This window comes from Pieris rapae, chromosome 1, assembly GCF_905147795.1.
Source record: "Pieris rapae chromosome 1, ilPieRapa1.1, whole genome shotgun sequence".
Taxonomy (NCBI): Eukaryota; Metazoa; Arthropoda; class Insecta; order Lepidoptera; family Pieridae; genus Pieris; species Pieris rapae.
Genome location: NC_059509.1, coordinates 10,696,398 through 10,712,769, shown reverse-complemented (window position 1 = coordinate 10,712,769; position 16,372 = coordinate 10,696,398). Strand labels below are relative to the sequence as shown.

Genomic DNA, 16,372 nt, shown 5'->3' with positions numbered 1-16,372 from the left:
AAAGCTGAGTTTGGGCAGGCATTGATTATAGTTCATTCAAACGGCTTTAAGATAGTTATTTAAAGGAATTTTGGTAAAGAAAGCGAATAGAATCCGAATTCTTTGATCCAGCGTAATATATATATTATACACTAGGACAACAAAACTCCTTAAGTACGATTGTCTATACATACGCAAAAGGAGTTTATCCAACTGAAAATAAGATAAATACCATATGAAAGGGTAAATTAACAAATAAATGAAAATAATACATATATATATATATAAATATATTCATTTTATATACATTTATTATAACTAATCGGCGAAATATTTTACATAAACTTTTCACAATAGTCAATTTGAGATGTGCACAAATATTTCATTAGAAATGTTGATAAATTATGTAATTATTATTATCTGACAATTATCATTTATTTTTTAAAATAATCCAACCAAATTAGAAAGTAACGAGGTCATTCATCAGTAGATTTTACCTGTCATATTTTTCTCATACCGGGCGCCTTATATATGAAAATCGATTCTTAAGGAGTAAACTCCAAAAATATTTCGCTATAAATAAATCAAAGAGGAAAATATCTCTTTGATTCACATATCTTTTGTTTCTGTATCGCGGAAATATCTGCGTTTCTTTGCTTTAGTTTTTATCGTAAAATAACTAGTTTTAAAATCATATGTACTTCGAATTATTGTTGTATATTTTAAGGCATTCTTTTGCCTGGGATTTAAATCGTGACGCCTACAAATTTGATTCCCGGGCACAGATAAAGGATTGCCCTGTCTCTGGTGAGGTACGCTGGGACGGAGACGACCAAATAATACATCCATACGTATTAATCCTATATATGGCTACTTCTAAATATACCATAGACACTCTTAAACCAAAGTATGACGGAGACAAAATAGAGTAATTGCAGCAATGTATTTATTACATTTTTAATTAAACGCTTGATTCACAGGGTTGAATATTTAATTATGGCCATAATAATAAATTTTATTTCCAAGATAGGGTTACCAATAAAGCCGATGGTTGCTACAGATCAATTTATACGCAGACAATATTTTATGGGCCATTTTAGGTACGGTTTTACGATTCTAGACGGAGCCGCGTCTAGATTTTAATACTATCTAGTTCTGGACGGCATTATGCCTAAGTGTTTTTGAATTATTTATAACAGTTGTAAAAATTGTTATTGGATTTATAATAAAACGGTAAAGTAGACTATAAATAATTGTTAAATATGTTTATGACCTTCGGTAAAGGTTAAAGCACAGATTAAGCACAGAGTAAACATGACGCAGTCGCAACAACAAAATGGTTGCCGTTTCTCTACAGATTAACAATCAGTCACTATTCACTAATCAGTCAATTGTAATAAATATCAAATTATCCATTATTATCTGTAATGACTACAAACGATTTCTAATTCTTCCACCATTAAAGTACTAACTAAAAAAGACCAAATCCTCGCCGTTGCACCGTGTAATCCCCGGTTCGCAGTCGCTTCACCGCTGAACCTCTGTAGCCCCGCGGCTACAGGGGTTCTAGCGTCCAAGAGAAGGGATGCTAACGCATGCAAGCATTGTACTTGGCCTCCCCCAGCTTTATAAAACAGGACGAATTGGCCGATGTGAATACCCCTTCCTGTGCCAAGGTCTGTAGAGGTAACCGTAAGTTAACGGCTGATCGGCTGGATTTGTTACCGTGTGTCTATTGAAAGGAGAGACGGTTAGCACTCCCCTTGACAAGGATGGAACACATAAGGTTAAGGCACAACTTGACCACATTAATTTCCTGGGTTGAATGCCTAGTGCGACCCCCGGGGAATTCAATGTGGTGCCAGACGTCATTCATTCAGAATTGATGAGACTGGCACTGCAGGCGATATGGAGAGTTCAGGAGGATCTTTTAGTGGGTCGGGTTTCTCCCCTCTGATTAGTGGAGGGACAAGAGTTAACCATCCCCACAGTCCCCACGATAGCGACGATTTGTTACCGTGCCTGCCTCGGGCTATTGCTAACGGCGCCATGGGGTTTTACAGCAGCGAGTCCCACATAACCCTTCACCATCAGGCAACCGTGGAAGGGCATGCGTAACGCATTTCCCCACGAAAACAAGGCTAGTAAATTGTAAGCCCTTAGGTTGAATGTTCTGGCGAATCCTGAAGGCCCGTCTTAAGGGCAGAGAGATTTGACCGAAGACCCAGCTCCGACCCCGCGTCGAGCTTGACATCCATGGCGAGGGCCTGCATAAGCGCATCACCTCATTAAAAAAAGGCTTTAAATTGTTTAAGGAAAAGATAATTATACAGCTCTCTTTGAAATAAGAGGTGATTAGTAAAAGTTACTTAAATATGACCTGATAAAAAACCCAAGCGTTCGATAATTACTGCGTAAACCTAATAAGTCCATATAAGAATTTAAAAATTCGACAAATATGTCTAAAAGTCAATGGGTAAGGTGTACAATAAAAAAATCAAACGCAACGTAAAAGTATTTTATATTTTAGTTCCATAAAGGAATGCCAATATTCAATCATACAAAGGGCTATTAATTATTATATGCTTTTATGGAAAATATGGAATAAATAGTGAAAGTTATTTATGATCAAAATATTGATTGGCGAAAAAACTCCATGTACGAACAAAGAAAATTAATTAATTTAAAATTCAATTAACGACTACCAAAACTATGCACCTTGTGACATATTGAATTCCAAAAAACAGATTATTGTTACCGCATTTCTTGTCTAAATAAATAATTAAGTGTTTTTAACTCAAAACTTCCATATTAGGTTTTACATATCTGGATTTCCGCGTTCTGCTTCGTTAATTACCTTAATTAAATTTGTACAGATGTCAAAATGAAAAAAAGGCAATCTATAGGTAAATATGGCACGCGCCCGATTCTTAAAAAAATAAATGACAACAATTTGAAACTGACATTTAAATGATACTGACGTGCGATTTATATTGCTCTTACCTAATACAATTTGTCAAACCTGTCACTGTTAATGTTCAAAGATTCTTACTATATCTTACTAATAGATAAATACAGCAATTTACAAATTAAACATTACATAATATTCGTTTTTTTGCCAATTTTTGAAAAATATGTATTAAAAGCATTTTAACACTTGTGGTATTAGCTGTTCTTATCGATTTTGTGCCGACAGGTTCATTTCATAACTAAGCTCTGGGGCTTAAGACGAAATTACTTCGACAAGCGTGACCCACTAACTCCAAAGGAATTTGTATGAATATGGTCACGTGATGAAGCGTGAGCTAATGTCATTCCCATACAAATTTAACGTTAGTGGGTCACGCTTGTCAAAAAGTGATTTTGTCTCAATCCCCTACGCGATATGCACTTGAAAGGTAAACACTAAAAACATCTTATATTAATTAGTATGTATTTTGTAAAAAAGTTTACCTACAGTTCCCCTAACATTATTTCAGACGCTAGTCATAATACAATTCCGTCGACGAAGCTTAACAAATTACACCAGGTAAGCGCAGTCAGCGATAAAACAAGCAATCTTATTAGACGGTAACAAAACAATGCAAGTTAACGCAGCGCTGCAGCTGCTGTTTTTATGTCATTGTGACGTTTACGCGCGAAAAGTTTTACGATCCGCAGACGCATCAAAACCGGTAGTGTTGTGCCAAATTCCATTTAAATCGATATTATATTTACAGTTTCGAGATATTTCTAAAACAATAAATATTTGTAATGAATTCCAGATTCGTTGTAATGTTTAAAATCGTTACTTTAGTTGGTACGTTTAGAACGTATATTATTGAAGTAATGCGAAGTCAAAAAAATCTAATTAGATCATTGGGTACATACCGACTTACCACAAATTTAAGAATTAACTAGGACTTAGGTTATTGAGGTACAACAAACATTTTGGGATCGAAGGCGATCGTAATATTGTCATTAGTTTTTGTTAATACATATATTAAATATTAGTACACGACCTTTGCTACTATTTTTCAATTCCCCGCTACCTCTTTTATTTGATATACTGTGGTTTACAACATGTTACAGAAAACGTCGTAATGCTATTTAGCTTATAGTTATACTATAACTTAGGCAGATACAACACTACTATTAGAGTTTACGAGCTTTTCGTATCCCAGTATTCGAGTTCTAATTTTAAAATAGGGCCTTGGTTATGGTAGGTCATTGAAAGTTGATAGAGTTTCCAAAAGCTTTGGTATTACAAGATTAATGGATGTCCATAGAACATTAACAATAATAAAACCGTTAATTTAAAAAAGTGTTTTTTATTAAGGTCTACCAATTTTTATCAATTGGCCTTTTATTAATTGCAAAAATTTATTTCAATTAAAACCATTATAACTTGCAATATTCGATAGTTTGCAAGTATAACACTAAAAATTCTCGAAGCATGTCTGCGTATAAAATACGACGTCATAAAAGTTTTTGTGGAGAAAAAGCTATAAATTCTCTATCCCTTTCTAGCGAGTGTTTACGACCGTGAAAATGCGAGATGACTATATATTTCATGAATTTTATTACATTGAGTGATGTGTTACGTTATGCTCATTTGTTGAGATAATTACCTTTGGATGAATATTTAAAAGGTGCCGCTTACATTACGTACGAAGCTTATACTACAAATTAATGAGGGAAACACGAAAAAAGCATAACTTTAATAGATTCCGTTACAATTTTAATATTATATTTTAGTAGTACACGCCTTCAGCACTACGTATATTTAAAAAAAAATTAAACGTCACGGACGTCTAGCAATTGTGTAACATCGAAATTATTTTGTACAATATGCATAAAAGAACACATTACGACAGGAACTATTATTAGTACATGTCATATTTGGCATAGTGAAAATAATACGCGTTTTGCGCAGATAATCATGATTTTTTTACTTATTTTTGTATACAAAAAATTCGAAAAATTTATTTTAAATTGCGACACCCAAAACCTGTAAACAGTACCCCTCTCGGCATTCGTCGCGACGCCTACAAAAAACAAACTTGGTGTATGTCATACTTCAGGATTTGTCGAACCGAGAGTTCACGCTATTTTTTTCATGCTGTTTTGTCCATTTCTGGTATTAGTGGTGCTTCTACGGAACGCCCTGCTACGAAAGTGTTTCTTGTTATAAAAGTAATTATATAAACGCATTATTTAAAAAGAATATGAGAGAGACTAAAACTGAATACCAGTTTTTTTATTATTAAGGATTCTAAACGACTGATTTAATTTCTAAAATTTCTTTAGCTAGCATTCGGAAAACGGACAGTTTTCGGAATTCCGAAGAGCCGATGACAAATACTTACGTACTTACAGACGCGATATACTTAAAACTACTGAACGATTATATGTAAAAAAATATATATGTACAATAAAAATAATGTTTGTATGTTTATTTTGTATTATAAGATACAAGTATCACTTATTCCACGTCATTAAATTTTAATCGGTAGACAACTATACTCAGGCAAAGAAGAGGGTGTAGGCCGAGAGAAAAGGCCGGCGTAAAAAAACTTTTGATATTCTTTTAAAAACCTAATAATAAATACAAAATGGCTATGGTAAACAACACTTATTTTAAAACAAATATCGCAAATAAATTAAAAGTATAGCACTAGTCCCAGGCCCATTTATCAAGTAGAAAATTGTTAACTTTATAGTAAGCTTTTAATACAGCTTTCAAAAATTTCAATACAACAATACAATACAATCTTAAATTTACTAAAAGGCAGATATAAATTTTTTTTCGGAAAAAATACTAATTTTAGATAGTCTAGTACGCAGATATTGCAGACTGCGTTTGTTCCGATTATTAACATTCTGTGTACATATATTCTATTCTAGTAAATATCCATAGATTACAAAGGAATTATCCCGGTAAAGATTAAGACGTTCTATTTTACGTTACATTAAATACCGAAATCCACGGCTATTATATAAATAAAGATCAAAATCTGACATATTGCATATCTATTTAGACGCAGATCATACAAGTTTATTAGTAATAACTATCTTAAAGTGCGAGACAGATATTGTTTTATTATTATCACCAAGGGGACTTTACAACCTATGACTGCTTCAGAATTGATGACATCGTTAAGGTGACGCTTATGCGGAAAGTGTTTTGCTGAATGTTTGGCTAATAAAGATATTTTAGTTCGAGTTCGATACATTGTATTGTCTTGGTGTAAGTTTCAGCTACTATGGGCGGACGTGGAACTACTTTTAGTTGACAATTGACAATTTAAAATCCTTGTCAATTAAGTGTTTATTGTAAGGGATTCTTATTGGCTTATTAGCAATTGAGCCGCCTTTATTTAAAAGATTATATTCCATTCCTTAATTCCGTTCCATCCGATATATTTTTTTTACCCATTTCACTGTTTTGATCCTGGGCCACAATGCACAAACCCCATAAAAAAAATTGAGCCGGCAATTGCAAAGTAATGTTAAATTCGTTCCCTTTCGAGTAGAGACTCTTGGACCGTGGGGTTCAAGTGTACAGATGCTAATCAAAAAAGATTAAAGATGGTGCGTGGTGGATAATACCAGGAACCCCCGAGCTGGTGGTTTCATCGCTTAACGATTATTAGTATCGCTATTCAGAGAGGAAATACTGTGAAGGAACACGTTCACAGCAACCGAACTCATTTATTTTTTCAAAATCCATTTTTAATTATTATTATAACCAACATGGTTCAGAAAATGATGCAATGATGTCTTAAAAAAATCTAATTAGGTTTTTTGCTTTTACTTTTCGGACTCAATATTTTGTATTGTGCGATGTAAAAATTTATGAACCTTATTTAATCACTCATGCACAAACAAGGAACTGTTGCTACCAGGAATAAATAATAATAGATTAACTTACCAGTCGCGGTGCCGTGTCGTTATGCTACAAGTGCGCAGGCGGCGGGGAATGCCTCGCAGCCAGCGGTAACGGGAACCAATGCGGCGCGTATTCTGGGGTGATCACGCACCGTGGTAGCCGGCACACGCTTGGCCGCTTGCGTGCTTGTAGCTCCAGTAGTGAGCAAAGAGACCGTTCATACAGCTGCCACTGTCGGACCACCCAGTTTGCTGAAAAATTACAAATAAATGAATATTTTGAATTTATAGTTATGTTGAACATTTGCCAAGCTTAATGAGAAATTCGCGATAATTTTTATTTTTTAGAAATTCAACACTAACAGACATATTATAAAACAAAAGACTTAGACAATATACAAACCCAAAACATAGTTACATACAGCTATAATTACATAGATAAATATTTAAAAAATTAAAGAAAACTGAAATTTACATTAAAAAAACGAAAAATGACTACTTAATATTTCAGTTAAAAAAAATGTTTTGTTACTTCTAAACGAAATCAAAATGCTTCATTAATATTTTTTTGAAGAGGCGGATATAAATATATCATAAATAAATCCTTACATCCTCTTTGGTGAGGTGAAAAATGTCAATATCCTCATATATAAAACCCGGAACATTGTTTTATTGTAATCAAATGCTACATAGATACGCGTCTTAAGCGGGAGAGCGTAATAAAGTTTTGTCTGTAATATATAGATAAGAAAACTAAAATAAATTTTCTACTAATTTTAATATTTACAATGAGGTTTTGCTGTACTACTGGAGCGAATTCAAAAGTAACATAGACAGTATTGGAATAGAAATAGTTATATTTAAAGTACATGAGAACTTTTTAAATTTTTGCAGTAGCTTTATTTTAGTGCCTTGCAACAGTGTACACACAAATTCCTATTTATTAAGAGAATTGAATCATGAGTATTTAATGCCCACAGGCGAAATGCAATCGATTTCGATGTAACCATTTAGGATCACCACTCACTTATTACATACATTGTAAGCCGGCTAATAATTATAACCCGCTTCGCACTCGTGACTCTTCAAAAATCGTTGTATTCCACTGAATAAAATAAATAAGTAATACACCTGCAATACAGATACTATTTTTTTTATGGAACAGGAGGCAAACGAGCAGGAGGCTCACCTGATGTTAAGTCATACTGCCGCCCATGGACACTCTCGATGCTAGAGGGCTCGCGAGAGCGTTGCCGGCCTTTTAAGAATTTGTACGCTTTTTCTTGAAGGACCCTAAGTCGAATTGGTTCGGAAATAGTGGGCAGCTGGTTCCGCAAAGTGGTGGTGCGCGGCAAAAACTGCCTTGAAAATCGCGCAGTTATCGAACGGCGGAAATGTAGTTCAGGAATTGTGCTACTCCCAATAAATATATATAGAAAAAACTAAAATGTTAACAATAGCTAACTTCAGGGTGTCGGCTATTTGCGACGGTGTGCGCGCGCATCCTATAAATTTACTCTCGTCATTTTTCCCTAACACGCCAAAAGAAATCAGAATCGTCGATTTTCAATTTCGTTGTTTTTATAAATATTCGTGTACCCTGTGTGCGCAGTACCTAACAGATAATAAATCTTACATTGTATGTTATTCCCGTGAATCTATTTGTATTTTCTCCTCATAACTCAGAGGTACAATCAGAAACGGTTGCACGTATACTAAACACCCCTAATCATGCCTCAGGGCTAATAAGAAGGCCATAACTCAAAATCGTGCATTTGTAATGAAAGGGCTGCGTTTGAATTTGATTCATATGCGAATTAGGTGTCAATTTATAAGATTTCTGGTTAATTAAATCGATTTTTAACAAGTATCTCAGGGATCGTTCGATTTTTAAAAGTAGCCGCCTTTAGACACGCAATTTTTTTTATAACTTTAATCGCAGCAGGAGTTTAGCAGTTAGACTGTATTTATATGAAATTATAACATGTATACAAAAACACCACACTGCTAACTAAGGATGCAGACTGCCGTCTAAGTTAAATGGTCGCTTGGTAAAGTACTTTTTTGTCTAGCGACACGCTTCGGCACGATTCATCTTTCTAGACATTGGTGAAGTAAATTCAATTCAAATTCAAAGAGGGCTATTCTATTGTTGGGGGGGGGGGGGGGGGGGGCTATGAATCGTTTTTTATTTTATTTTTTTCAATTTGTTTTGTTTTTTTTTACTGAGTTTTCTTAACAATTTCCTAGTTATTATCCTAAAACCTATATATTAAAAAAATATAATAATATATTTTTTTTTACACCTACTGGTATGAGGCCCCCCTCATGGGGGGCTTGAGAATTTTAGAAATATGGTCTAAAGTGGGGCATGGCACAAAATAGATCGTGCACAAAATAGATCTCTAGTCTTTCTTTGGAACTCAATCTCTCATAGTCATGGCAGTGTTTGTAAGAAACATTTTCGTTTCGTTTCTTCCAATTAATTTAGGCTACGTAAAGGCCTTCCAAAAAGATCAAGATTATCAAAATCAGTTCAGTAGATCTAGCGGTTTCTATCAGTATATATCAGTAGTAAATAAACTAAATCAACTTTTTATATTATTACACAGGTGTAGTTAAACATTATTACAATTGCTGACTTCCCGCGGTTTGAATCGGACAGGTGTAACCATAGATTATCATTTCGAGTATTCTCAATTAAAAAATATGATCATTGAAATGTGAAAAATCGGCATATCTCAGACCCTCATAAAATGTTCGATCAGAGTGTGCTTCAGCGAACCTCATGCCGTGAAGTAGATCCTAAGAAGTAGATTTAGCCAGACCAAATTGCATTCGCGAGACTTGATATTTTGATACATTGATACTTTTGACAGTAGATCTACTTGACATAACATGACATAACAAAAATAAAACGAGCATGCAAAATTTTAAAATAAAACACGATTTGACCAATATAAATTACCAATTCTTATCAAAGTATCCACTAATAGGTGACAATGGACAAGCGGGTTTTATGCGGCAATTGGCATAGTCAATGTCACACATCCCTGTCATAATTACTTCAAGTTGTCTAAAGGTTGAACTAATTGTTAAAAAACCGAAAACGTATGGGTTTTTACAGTCGTAATTAGACACCAGTGTTGAATCGCGCGCCCTCTATGAATATGATTAATGCGCATTATTAATCATCTTTAATGTACGCAATTTACATATTATAATTTAGTATTTGCGTAAATAAATACTGACATTCTTCACATATTTCTAACGTAACGGCAGCATGTAACTGTCTTCCTCGTTTACTGATAATCACTATTTCTACGGAACTAGTTTGCATTGATTGTGCACGCTCTATCGCCTGTGATAGCTTTGAGTATATTTTTATAAATATTTTCTTAATTTCACTGTAATACATACAGTAATTTAAAACCTCCTAAGGCTATTTGTTTCACTTTCAATGCTAGTAATCTTTGTAAGTCTTTGACAGAATGACCAGACATATACACGACTGTTCCACAACACACACATTACACACTTAAAATGTACCTTATTCCTTTTTTATTATTATTTTGTGTGTGTTTCGTTAGTATTTATGTTATGTTTATTATGATTATAATTGGTGCAACCAATTGAAACTATAAACTCGCATCTCCATTATGAACTAAAACTTATTAAAAACCACTTCGTGCCTGCAAGTCTTCCACTAGGCATATTTTTGTGAACTCTGGACCCTTCCCGTTGAAGGTTCGATGGGAGATACGACTAATTTTGAAAGGAAACTTAACCCTCCCTTAAAAGCCAGTACTAAAATGGGATTTCATCTCATTTGCCCTATCTTATATCTTCTTCGTTTGACCTTTTATATGAGAATTCAAAGTAGGTATTAATCACTACATATTATAAAACAAAGTCGCTTTCTCTGTCCCTATGTCCCTTTGTATGCTTAAATCTTTGAAACTACGCAACGGATTTTGATGCGGTTTTTTTTAATAGATATAGTGATTCAAGAGGAAGATTTATATGTATAATAACATCCATTAAATAGTGGAGAAGTACTGTTATTTTTGAGGTTTCTAATGTGATGTCGTAAATAATTACATTTTTTCCGCTTACATTGCAAACGCAGTCTGAACCCTACGAGTTTTATCAAAATTATGTACTAAGTATTGTACACATTGAAAAGGTCTACTGAAAAGTCCGTGATGGTAATTGTCTATCTCTTATGGATAACCCACATTTTTATATACAACGTTCACAGATTTTCTGTAGTGTATTTAGTATCAGCATTGCACCCGTGCGAAGCCGGGCCGGGTCGCTAGTTATTAATAAGTACAAGGATGAAAACCTATAAAACAGCTGATTCGAATCATTTGAGTCTGAGAGAGTTAAATACTTTTGAATACAATTTAATATAAAGTACATTTGTTTTAAAAGTCAGCGACGCTACAATATTGTACGTCTGAGTCTCAGAATTCTCTGTCTTCATGATCATTTGTCAATCTAATAGGCAAGTCAGCCTCCGGTGCCTGACGCACGCCGTCGTTTTTATGTCTAAGGCAAGCCGGTTTCCTCACGATGTTTTACTTCATCACGCTTCGTTGGACACTATTAAGAGATGCGGCCTATTGAAGGGCACGTCTGGCCAGGCAGTACTGATACAAGTAATTTGTGCTAAAATATTTAGAAAAAATTAATTATTGAGTCGTTAATTATCGAATTATCGTATATTAACAAAAACAATAGCTGTAATGTATATATCTTGTATTATAAGGCTATAAATGAATAAATTATTGAGTCGAATTATTTAATTATACGTCAAGAGTGTAGATAATGGAAAGGACCCGGGATGCAATCAGTGCAGTTGTAATGAATGCAATACAAAACGCCAAACCTGTTTTCTTTGCAAGACGTCTTTGCGGTTGTATTTAAAGACAAAAAAGCCTTTTAAACTTGATGAAATGAATGAATTATTACTAACTTTTTTTTCTGTGTTTTCTATACATAAAGCCAGATAGTAAAGATTACAGACCTTTTATTTAAATCCAAATCGGAAACGTGGTAATATAAGTTTTGAATACTTTCTCCATGTTTTTCTTTACGAGCAGCAGGCCCAGGTTAAATAATACTGTCTCCTATAGACACTGAATGAGAGACTCTTATTTTGTACCCTAAGTTATATAAAGCTTTTTATAAATTTGGCGATTACCTAAATGACGCCTAAAGAGAAGTTAACCTTTTGAGGTAATAAGCCTAGTGTAAGTAGTGAATATTAGTGCCACTGCGGTATCTCAGACACAGGAACATAGTGTCTAAATATTATAGAACACAAAGACTGTTAATGAATATTACCTTAGTTTAAGTTATTCATTAGTATTGTAGAGTCAACATAAAACATATTACTTATTAGCCATAATTATTGTATAAGCTAGATTGTAATTCATCTAAAGATGCATTTTTTTTGTGAACTTTATTGTAGAAAGCTTAAATAATCCTTTATTTTTCTGCTTTACAAAAAATTTGTATGACTCAAAACTTGGCGATCAAAAAGAGTGGCGGAGAGTTTTTCGCCAGTTCCTCCTGCCCGTTCTACCGCCCTTGATTTGAGAACTGGCAGTAAATTTAAAATTTTATTTAAAAAAAAAAATTATTTAAAAAAAAAAGAACCATTTAATATGTATTTCTTTATTGACGTTCATAAGTGTACATTGTTTTACCTAAATTAATAAATAATTTTGAATACATTTTAATTGAATACGTATACTTTGTACAATACAAGTTTAAAACCGTTTATTAAAAGACACTAATACAAGTAAATATTAATTAGTCCAAGCCTTATTTGTAAATAACGATCATTATTCCTAAGTAAATAAAAAAATCGACAAAAAAGTAGGCAAGTATGTTTCAAGTTTAAAGTATTTATATTAAAGAATAAAAGTCTCTCATGGTCAATGGATTGTTTATTAAAATGTAACAACAAAGATTTCGTTTGTAAGCCTTATCGTAATTATTCAGTAAAAGAATCTTTGTTCGATAAGCGATAAAGAATTATTTATTGCTTTTTATATAACTGTAAATAGTTCAAGGTTCACTTTTGTTTATTGTTAGCAACAAAAACAAAGATGAATCTAGATTTATCTTTGGTAGGTAGACTAAAGCCACGTATATTAGAAATAAATAGAACTAGACTGTGTGAATATAGAGAGGCCGGTACTTCTATCGATCTTTTTTTTAAATAAAACATAGGGCAAACGGGCAGGAGGCTCACTTGTTAAGTGATCCCGCCGCCCATGGACACACTCAATCCCAGAGGGCTCGTCGGTGCGTTGCCGGCGTGGCTTTTAAGTATGTAATCTCTTAATAGTATGTTTTGTACGGCGCATGCACAGCGCTGCTAATATCGAGAGAATGCATACAAAAACATCGGAATGATTACCGCTACTGGCAGCTATATTTCCAGTTCACGTGCAGATTTTATAGACTCGCTTTAGTGATCTCAATAGAAATGTAACGAGCTGTTGCTTTGCATTGAGTAATTTTACAAAATATTCTTGGCCTTTTATTTATTTCGTAATCTTAGCTAACATAAATTATATATAAATACAAACAAATACACTGAAAATATAGTTAAATATGGAATACATCTACAATACAAAAAGATTTACAAAAGGGAACTAAAAAACAAAAAGTATACAATACATTTAACTAAGTGTGATTCAATTTATTCAATTAATAATAATTGGCTGTGTTGTGTGATGGTGTAAAAGTGTGGGTATGTGCGTGATGGTGTGTAAGTGGGGTGTGCTCATGATGTAGGTGATTTTGCGCTATGGATATTCTTAATACACTTTTTAAACACATTCCGCGATAGCCTAAACATAGTGGTCGTTGTATGTCCGGGCTGCGCGATACAAAATGCCTTTTCTTAACAAAACTATTTTGTACCATCCATATATCCTAATATGTACTTGATGTAGTTTTCCACTGTTTTATGTGTCATCTGACTAATACCTATTGGAATTGGCTCAAAGCAACGCATTGGTCAGAAGTCGTACTAGTGTAATATCCTGTTGGGTGCAATGTCATAGAAAGGATATACCCGTATTTATTTTCATAATATGTACATAGAAATATTCAAGAGATTAAAAAAGTCAAATAATTCCAGTAAATCTCGATATAGAAAATACTAACTTGTTTATACAGAACTGGAAAGATCACAATCCAATGAGTGAGGTATGGCCTATTGGATAAGCCTGATCAGTAGATGTGTAATTAACCGCTGCTTAAATAAACCCAAATAATACGATTGAAGGAAGTGGAAGATGGATGAGAACAAGAAGTTCTACTCCTTTAGTGTTTCTATGAGGATAGACAAACCAAATCGCAGGCAGTACAGCAACTGGGGAATACAACGATGAAGGGGTGAAACTAGCATGTTTCTAGATGAGCGTTGTTTGAAAGGAGATGATGGAATCAGATTGTGTAGTTCCATAGAGCATTCTTTGGAGTGCTATCTAGACGATTTCCACTTCAATACCATAATATACAAAAACATACGTATAAAATAAGTAGGTTACATAAGTTATATGGCAACTGGCGGCCTTATCACTAACAAGCGATTTCTTTTGACAACCCTAATATGGAACAATAAAAAGAAACGTCCACAGGGAGAAAGTGTATAACAATAAACAAAAAAGACCACAAAATGCTATTTATTTTTTGCTTTATTAATTACAAATTACAGTAGCAAAGCTTTAATTATCAAACGGTTCTGATTGATAGGTATCCTAAAATATAATACACTAATAGTACAAAACCTATCAGTTGTGTCTAAGTTTGTGTCATATTTATTTAAGCCTAGAACTGTATATTGTTTTATTAAAACATTACAATAAATTATTCAGTTAGCCTACATAACTTTAAATTTTACCTTTATGATGATTATTTTTTATTTACTGGCAATACTAATGTCCACGACAGCGACGCTCTAACCGGCCAAGAAAAGTATGTCTTAGATTTTTGTGTCAAATACAAAATAAGGAACGTGATCGGGATAATACTTAAGCAGCCATTGTTTCAATTCAAAGTCACCCGATCAAAAGTTACGTTTCTTGACCTTTGGTGTACCTTAAATGGTGCTATCTTCTATTCGTGTAGGAGCTATAGGATATAAAGATGAGAAGGAGTTCAAATACTTGGCATTTTTAAAGGTTAACCAGAAAAGTGGACAAATGTCGTGTCTCTTTCTTTAGTAGACAATAAATATTACCGGTGAATCAAAATTTTTTATTGTATAACAAATATTTTACAAATTTATCTTTAATTTTCTTTTTATATGGGCTCAGGGCTTTGAATAAAGTGATAACCGTTGCCTAGGCCTCACCGGCAACGCTGGCTCACGGATGTGTAGCTGACCTTTCAGGGAATGATACGCTCCTTTCTTAAAGGCCTATCTTAACTCATAAGTAATACTTCAAACAAAATTTTTTTTAAAAAAAGTAACAATAATTATTTTGTTTATTTCATAGAAAATCAAGGTATAAAGTGACACAATACTTGCCTTCGGTCTAGTTTTATGAAGCAAGTATGCTTAATACGTCAATATGCAGATATGATATATATAACATATATTGTCTATTCACATCTCTAGTAATGGGGAGCTAAAATATTTATAAACCAGGCGAGTAATACGTCCTCATTGTCACTCAATATATAACAAAGAAAAAACAAGACGGATGCTGGCGCACTGCCCAATCATTTAGATCATTACCTAAATGTTGCTTACCTAAGATTGATAGCCTGTTATTTATAACAATGCTAAAGAGTAGAATTAATATTATACAATTGACATGACTATATAATTCGTATTTCTTAAAATGTCTTTCATTTTTAAGTAGCGGCCCGGTTTCATACGGACATTTATTTTTAAAAAATTTAGCATAAACCCAGTATATGCGAGATACCTAAATAATAATGTATTTAGCATATCGCTGGCTCCCTTTGTGTAAGGGACTTGAGAAAAAAAAATTTTAACATTTCACTGAGATTTAGAATATATATTCTTATTTTTCTTACTGTTAAAATAGCCTATATTAATGTTCACTCAATTATCACAATAATTAAATGTAAAATCGGTCCAGTACTTTTTGAGCTAATTCGTTAGCGACATATTACATACAAAGCATTCCTCTTTATAATATTAGTATAGATTTATTAGTTATTTTCTATTTTATCATTGTAATGTTTCCCTTTCAATTTAATGCACATACGAGCATCGTGTCTTCTCTGTAAGTGTTTGTGTACCTTTTAAAAATAAAATAAAATATGTACTTACAAAAATAAGTGAAGTACTTTGGAAATGTTTTGGCTTAAATAAGCTTAGTATGTAAAAAATATGCGAATGTAGGTAATAATATTTTCTCTATTTAAAATAAAAATAATTGAAATTCGTAATAGGCGCTCACAGAAGATTAAATTAATGTCAGATTTAAGAATTAAAGGCAGATAGCGAGAAACAAACCAA

The 16,372-nt window shown here is 33.4% G+C and overlaps 1 protein-coding gene and 1 non-coding gene across 3 annotated transcripts in view; one reads left to right on the top strand and one right to left on the bottom strand.

Moving 5' to 3' along the window:
- The window catches only part of LOC110994196 (protein doublesex), a 123,516-nt gene that overhangs the window by 25,642 nt on the left and 81,502 nt on the right, over positions 1 to 16,372 (bottom strand). The window contains exon 3 of one of the 2 annotated variants that reach the window (XM_022260721.2): positions 6,893 to 7,101. In XM_022260721.2, the coding sequence (XP_022116413.2) occupies positions 6,917 to 7,101 (185 nt within the window). In that variant the 3' untranslated portion in view covers positions 6,893 to 6,916. Of the gene's footprint in view, positions 1 to 6,892; positions 7,102 to 16,372 lie in introns of those variants that run through there. The other variant, XR_002600211.2, reaches the window with a different exon arrangement.
- Positions 1,708 to 1,794, top strand: LOC123689714. Its single transcript, XR_006750625.1, has one exon. It is a non-coding gene; the product is annotated as a U6atac minor spliceosomal RNA (small nuclear RNA).